Here is a 7,381-nt window from a genome sequence, read left to right on the forward strand (position 1 = left end):
TCTGTTAGGGCGTGTTTAGTTGTCCTTACACTAAAGACCCACACAAGTGCTCCTTAAGTAGGGCCTACCCGGGCCTATGGAAGGGAAACAGGTGGCTACGTCCCACCACAGCCTGCATCCTGGGCTAGGAAAGAGCATGTTGCCGAACTCCCTTGCACAGAAAAGGCCTGTAAGGTTTGGACCCAAGGGGAAGGCCAGTGACCCTGTATCCCTCGGACCATTCACAGAGGAGTGCAGCTTCATTCCACTGTGAGAAACAATGGCGTTCCCAGCGCTCCTCTCCCCCACCCCAGAGACCACCCTGTGTAGTTCTGCTCTCAGTCCAATACTTTTCCTAATATCCAGCTTCATCTTTCTTCCCAGGGATAACAGGCTGTGAGGTGAGCAGGGCTTCTCTGTCCTCCGTCCTAGTACAGACCGAGTGTTGGGGGTGGGTGGGGAGAAGGGCAGCCACGTCCTTGGCTATAAGACATTGCTCAATTGGCTGCTTGTGGAGGCCCTGAGGAAAAGAAAACACATTTTTGGCTTCTAATTTAAAGCACATTAAAATGTTCTTGGATTTTCTAGGTCGCTCAGTACATTAAATTTGAAATGCCGGTGCTGGACAGTTTTGTTGAAAAATTAAAAGAAGAGGAAGAAAGAGAAATAATCAAACTGACCATGAAGTAAGCCGCACATAAGGAGCCAGTCTTGGGTCCTGACCAGCAGGGCAAGTGCGCAGGGCAGAGACGCCAGGCCGGGGCTGGGCAGCTCTCCCCTCCGGGGCACGACGCTTGCCCGACTCAGGGAGGCCTGCCCAGCCTGGCTCCCCAGCACCGCCCGCTGGCCCCCTGCTCGGTAGTGCGGGCAAGCTGGGGTGACAGCCTGCAGAAAGGGCAGGTGGCAGGGCAAACCCCCCCATCTGGCTTCAGCACCTCAGCAGCGCGGGAGGGTCGCTGCTGTTGAAACTGAGCTCGGGAGAGTCAGGCAGGAGCTCGGGTGGGCGCTGGACCAGGGTCACGAGCTCCTAGTGACACAGCCTTGGAGGAGCAACTGAGGAGAGGGCCTGCTCAGGGCACATTCAGCCTGGTCTGAACCTGCCAAAAAGCAGTGGCTGGTGGAACCTTCGGTATCAGCTGGGGGTTTTCAGGTGCAGGGGACCTGTTCAGTGGGAAGGCAAGCAGGTGTCACCTGCTGGCTCCTGGGGAAGCTACATCAAGGCCTGGCCGGGTGAGGCTAGCCAAGCTGCATCCACTGATGATTGACCTGTCGCTCTGCAGAGTGAAGGGTGGGGTGGAGGGAGCATGTGGGGCACTCAGCCAGGGCCAGGGTTGGAGTGCCCTCAGGAAGGGAAGGAGGCAGTCTGCTCACGGTGAGAGGCCTGCAATCAGGACGCTCGTTTGGATTCCGGTTTCTGGCTGAATGAGTTTTGGAAAGCCACAGCCCTCCCCCTATCCCCCACCCTAACCTTCCGTCTGTGCAGTGAGGCCCCATTCGGGAGGTCAGCAGAGACCCCCGATCGGAAGGGACAGTCCACCATGCAGTCTGCTGAAGGGTCTGGGAGCTGGAAGGGGACCTGGGGGTCACCTGGCCGGTCCATTCAGGGCACAGAGAGGAAACTGAGGCCCGAGGTGAGGAAGGTTGCCGCACAGGTCACTGACGAGCCTGGGCCTGAATGCAGGCTTCCCGATCCCTGCTCTGCCACCCTGTCCCCGCCCCCCAGCATGCTGCTCTCTGTACTGGAGAATCTTTGGAATAGAAACAGCACATTCTGCGTTCGAAGCTTGACAGGGTCTGCAGCCCCTCTGACCGCTCCTCTGAGCTGCTGGTCTTGCAGGGTGTGGGCCTGGGTCTGCCCTCTCCTTGGCGGAGGAGAGGTGGGGGCTGCTAGTCCCCCTTGGGTCTACTGGCCCAGCCATCTGTGCGCTCCCTGGCTCTGTCCCCCTCGCCCTGTGTCCTCCCGTGTCAGTGAGTCCTCTTGGCTGTGTCTCTCTCCAGGTTCCAAGCCCTGCGTCTAACGATGCTGCAGCGCCTGGAGCAGCTGGTGGAGGCCAAGTAGCCAGCCAGCACCGGCCTCCCCTGCAGCCCCCCACAGCCAGTGCACACTGCGTGCGGGTGGCCGGGCCCTGACTGGTCACACGGACTGAGAGCCACCGGCTGAGGAATCTAGCCCCCGCGCTTCTGCATGTCTGTCTGCCTCAGTACCATGCATCCCGTGTCCCTGGCTCTTGGCTCCAAGCTGAGCACTCACTGGGCCCAGAGCCAGGCCCGAGGAGCCATGAATTTGCTTGGTGGGGTCTATGTGTGAGGCTTGCCTGGGCAGTAAGCAGCCCTGAAGCTGGGGCACTGGCCACATTATGTGGCTGGATAGCGTGGCCGGTCCTGTTCATGCCACACCTCTTTTGCTCAGGAGAGCAGTATCTGATCGAGCCTGTGGGGTGTGTGCTCTATCTGCTTTCCCAGTGCCTGGGCTCAGAGTTTCTGCCTGGCCACAGGCCCCTGCCCTCCTCATCCACGTGAACCCTGAGAACCCTGTCTGCCCTCACCTCATGCTGCTGTTCGAGACTCTGCTGCGAAAAGCAGGGGCTGCCAGCAGATATGGGATGTGTCCTGCTTCTGGCCATCACTTCCCATGGCATCCCTGGGCTCCAAGACTTTGGTGCCACCCTGTGAGCATCACACAGCCTGGCGCCCCGGCAGCAGAGGTCAGACCCGGGATAAGACCATGAGCATCCCATCCTCTCTCTGCAGCACTGGCTTCTAACTTCTTGTTGGGACCTGAAGAATTCTTATAAGGAGCTTGCTGCAGAAAATATGGCACTCTTATCACACAGAGGAGGTGGCCCACATGGCACGGGAAGGAGGCCAGCCCGAGTGCGGCAGAGCCCAGGGCTCAGGCAGGGGCTCAGGAAGGCACTGCTCAGTCCCCATAGCCGCTGTCCCGTGGGTGCCCATGTGCCTCTTGCCCTTTCTGGGCTTATTCTTTCACCCTCCACACTTCCCATCAAAGGGGCACAATGAGGAGAAATGTCTATTTGAGGAGAAAGGGCTTTGAATTCCCTGGGGCCAGAACAATTTGGATTTGTCAACCGATGGAGAATTTCTGGAATGAATGGGAAGGCCTTTGCAAAACTATGCAACAGTTTACATTGGTCATGTGAAGTGTTTGTCCAAAACAGAACAAGTTAAACCAAATTCTTTCCCCACTGAGGCCTGTGGATAGTGGATATAAAGAGAAGAACTATAAAGTCTTCCCAGTATAAGAGACATTCCAGCTCTGCTCCATGCAATGGCTCCTTCCCAACACCCATAAAGAGCAGAGCCTGGGAGCAGCCATGCTGCGTTGGACCCACTGTTCCGGACAAGCTTCATGCCAGGATTTCCCCGGCCTAGCTCCATCGTCACAGAGACGTGCAGAGGTGCCCCAGGGAGATCCCCTGCAGTCAGTATCTGTCATCTCTGCCCTCCCTCCCTTTCCTAGTCTCCTAGGTGCTCAATAAAGGTGTGCTGTATTGAACTGAAGAGTTCGGACCAAGCCTTCTTTTTGTGTATGTGTCCACCCTGACTCCAAGCTCTAACCTCTGAAACTTTTATCCTACAGGATGTGTGGCCAAATTTGGCAAAAGAGCCCAAGCTGAGCCACAGCCTGCTGCTCTGGACCCCAACACGACTCCTTCATTTCAGTGCATATCCTGAGGACGTGTGTGGGGCCTGAGGACAAAGGCAGCCAAAGGGCACAGAGGAAGAATCACTGCTGGGGGTCTGTGGGCAGCCTGGAGGTTGAGCAATAGGGTCACCCTGATTCACAGAATCTCAGCATCAGGAGGACCATAGGAATCTTCCAGGCCGGGGCTCAGATGGGACGGCAGTAGCACCTCAGGGAGGGTAGAAAACAAATTAAACCGGCTTCCCCAGCTTGTTCTACACCCTAACCCATATTCACAAGCTCAGGTCTAGTTCAACTGCAAATCCATCGTTCAGCAGCAATTGGGCCAGGCTGGCGCTCAGTCCTGGAGGGACAAAGAGCCACGGATCACCTCAACAGGAGCTGTTCAGCGTTATCCTCAATCAGAGAAGCAAGCTGGACACCCAGGAGGGTCAGGGGACCAACAGAGGATAGAGCTGTTGTAGGTCCCTGGAAAGAAGCCTGGAGGCTGAGCCCAGGTTGGAATAGGTGGCTTTCCAATCTGAGAAACATCTGGCAGCTTAGGAGCAGGACAGGGCCCTGCACATGGGAAGCCTTCGGATCAGGAGGCCCTCTGAAAGCACTCGCTGGTTTTGTTTTACAGTTTTTTCATGTTTAGGATTTTTCTTTTTTTTTTGCAGTTGTTACAATATTATTTAAGGCCTGCCCAGATAAGCATCACTTTTGAAATAGACATTATCAGAACTAACTTCCAAATATCATAGCTAAGAAAAAGCAGGAGCAAGTTGCACAGGAAAGGGAGAAATGTACACTTCTATAGTCATCTAAGGGGTTAGTTAGCCAATCTTTTTATCAATAGTATATTTGCTTTTCAGAGGCAATTTGAAAAGCTGCTAATTCAGCTCACCGTGCTACCGCAATTGCAGACTTTCTCTGCTAGGCTCTGTGGTTTCCTGCTAGGTTATGTGGGAGTTTTATTTTCCTCTCTCCGTAGAGCTGACCGTATTTCTCATGTGCTCCCTCACCGACTAGTATCTCAGGCAATAAAAGTATCCAAAAACAAAGTAAGGATTCCTATGAGTGAATGTCCTCTCCTAAAACAGAATTGTCTTCCCAGGCCAGATCTCAGGGACCAGAGAAAATAATAAACACAGGATGAAATCAACATGATTGCAAAAGAAGGACTCGACTCGGGGAAAAACAGGCTGGTTTGCCCAGAACAAATTATCAGAAGGAACCAAAAAACAGCTTGTTTTTCTCATGTGATAACCCTATGTCACCTGCAGGAATGTTTACCAGAAAATGGATTAAAGGCCTTCCCACTGTCACAATAAAGCCATGTGTTCACCCAGGATACATCTGGTCCTTTAGTCCCAGGGAAACAAAGCACAAGGCTTATCCAGTCTGACCAGGTGATTTGTGGAGAAGCCAGCAAGGCACAATGTGTGCCACGGTGGGCAGGACGCAGGCACCCTGCAGCTGTGGGGAAGGAGTGGGATATCCTTCTCAGGTGCCCGGGTGGGCAGCAGCCCCCCTGCCTCTCAGTCCCTCAGCCGTGATCAAGCAGGAAGTGCAGTCAGAGCCAAGCCGTTCTAAGTATAAAAACAGCAAATGTACACGTGCTGTGTTTCAGCCCCACAAGCTGAGGTTGCCTGGAAGAAAGCCAGCTGCTGACCTGCCCCTGGACTCACAACATGCAGGGTGGGGCTCTGCTCCCTCCTGGCCATGCTCTTCACAGAGATGTTTTCTGCAAACCCAGGAATGGGAATCCCCAGAGTTTCCTTTCCCAGGGAATCCAAAGGGAACAGAAAGCAAAGTCTCAGGCTTGGTGGACAGAACCATTGTTCGGGGTCCCTTTGTGGGAGATGGACCACTGCTCTTAGTGCACTTGGGCCACACACGTAACCAGCCTCCCTTACATTCTTGCCAAATGCAGCAGCGCTCCCTGCTGAGCTGGGGCTTTTCCATGTCATGTGTGTACGCCCTTCTTCCTAGAACGACCTCTTCAAATACAACCAGGCTCAAGAGCACACTGGTGCCTGCTGGCTGGTTTCCCAGAGAAGCCTCAGCCAACAGGAGATGACAGCAGCTCGGTGGAGGTTATAGCAGTGAAGGCATTGAAAGCAGCTCAATTCTGGATATATTTTAAAGACAGAGACACCAGAATTCAGGATTGGATTGGGTTTGGGGTGAAAACAGACACAACAATGACATCCAGATTTTTGGTCTGAGCAACAAGAAAGGAGTTGCCATCAACTGCTGGGATGAAGGCTGTTGAAGGAACAGGCTGGGTGAACGTCAGAAGTTCCTTCTTATGTGGTCCATAGATACAATGGAATATTACTCAGCTATCAAAAAGAACGATTTCTCAACATTTGCTGCAACATGGACGGCACTGGAGGAGATAATGCTAAGTGAAATAAGTCAAGCAGAGAAAGACAATTAAATGGTTTCTCTCATCTATGGAACATAAGAACTAGGAAGATCGGTAGGAGAAGAAAGGGATAAAGAAAGAGGGGTAATCAGAAGGGGGAATGAAGCATGGGAGACTATGGACTCTCAGAAACAAACTGAGGGCTTCAGAGGGGAGGGGGTGGGGGAATGGGATAGGCTGGTGATGGGTAGTAAGGAGGGCACGTATTGCATGGTGCACTGGTTGTTATACGCAACTAATGAATCATCGAACTTTACATCGGAAACCGGGGATGTACTGTATGGTGACTAACATAATATAATAAAAACATATGATAATTAAAAAAAAAAGTTCCTTCTTGGAACAGGTTAGGTTCAGGATGTCCATCACACATGCGAGTGGCAGCTGAGTAAACAATTGGATATATGGGTCTGGAGTTCAGTAATACTTGCATCCCAGGGGTAGACTAAAGTTACCAAGTCAGGAGTCTTCAGCATAAACCGATGGTATTGGAAGCCATCAGACTGGGGCAGCTCTACGGGGGAATGAGGGCACAGAGAAAGGAAGAGAGGTCAGATGACCCAGCACCTGCCATGCTGGTGGAGGAGGAGGAGCTTGTAAGAGAGGAGAACCAGGAGAGATCATTATTAAAGAGAAACGAGGGAGTATGCTGAAAAATCAGGAGACTCTGGTGTGGAAAAGACTCCTCCCAAACCTTGATCTTCCACTTAACACTGCGGGAACTTGAACAAACTTCTCTAAGCCTTGGTTTCCTTCTCTCTAGAGTATGATCATTCCCATCTTCCAGAGGCCTTTTGGTTGTAATTCAGGTGTTAAATAAGCCCCAAATGGAGTCGTTTGCCCCCGTCCCTCGCCCTTGGCCCCCCTTCCCATGACTTAGTTACAGTTTCAGCCTATCCCAGGAATGTGGCCTTGTAACATCTGAAATTTCCTTAGGCACTAATGAGGTCGTCCTTAGGACAAAAACTGCCTTTCCTTCCCTCCCCACCAAAATGTAACAATCTTTTTTTTCTTTTGCTAATAACTCTTTGTCCCACCCTCCTTCCTATAAAAACCTTCCGGTTTGTACAACTTCTTGGAACATCTCCACTTCGTGAATTGCTTAACCAAACCAACTGAGATCTTAAAATTTACCTGAAACTAATATAGTACTGTAAGTTACACTGGAACTAAAAAAAAAAAAAAAAAAAAAAAAAAAAAAAAAAAAAAAAAAAAAACCAAAACAAAACTTGACATTTACTTGGTTAAAAAAAAATTTTTTTTTAAACACAGTCGAGTGTATTCAGTAACAGTTTGGGCTCTCCAGAGTACCTCTTTATAAT

General features: G+C 51.7%; 1 protein-coding gene across 6 annotated transcripts in view; it reads left to right on the top strand.

Annotated features, from left to right (window-relative positions):
• RASSF4 (Ras association domain family member 4) overlaps positions 1-3,501 on the top strand; it is a 31,581-nt gene extending 28,080 nt beyond the window's left edge. For 4 of the 6 annotated variants that reach the window (XM_026481578.4, XM_057308476.1, XM_026481576.4 and 1 more), the window contains 2 exons: positions 568-665; positions 1,978-3,501. In XM_026481578.4, coding sequence (XP_026337363.2) covers positions 568-665; positions 1,978-2,038 — 159 coding nt within the window. In that variant the 3' untranslated portion in view covers positions 2,039-3,501. The remainder of the gene's footprint in view (positions 1-567; positions 666-1,977) is intronic. The other 2 variants (XM_057308477.1, XM_057308474.1) reach the window with 1 other exon arrangement.
• The last annotated feature ends 3,880 nt before the right edge of the window (positions 3,502-7,381 follow it).

Source organism: Ursus arctos, unplaced genomic scaffold (genome assembly GCF_023065955.2).
Source record: "Ursus arctos isolate Adak ecotype North America unplaced genomic scaffold, UrsArc2.0 scaffold_7, whole genome shotgun sequence".
Classification (NCBI taxonomy): Eukaryota; Metazoa; Chordata; class Mammalia; order Carnivora; family Ursidae; genus Ursus; species Ursus arctos.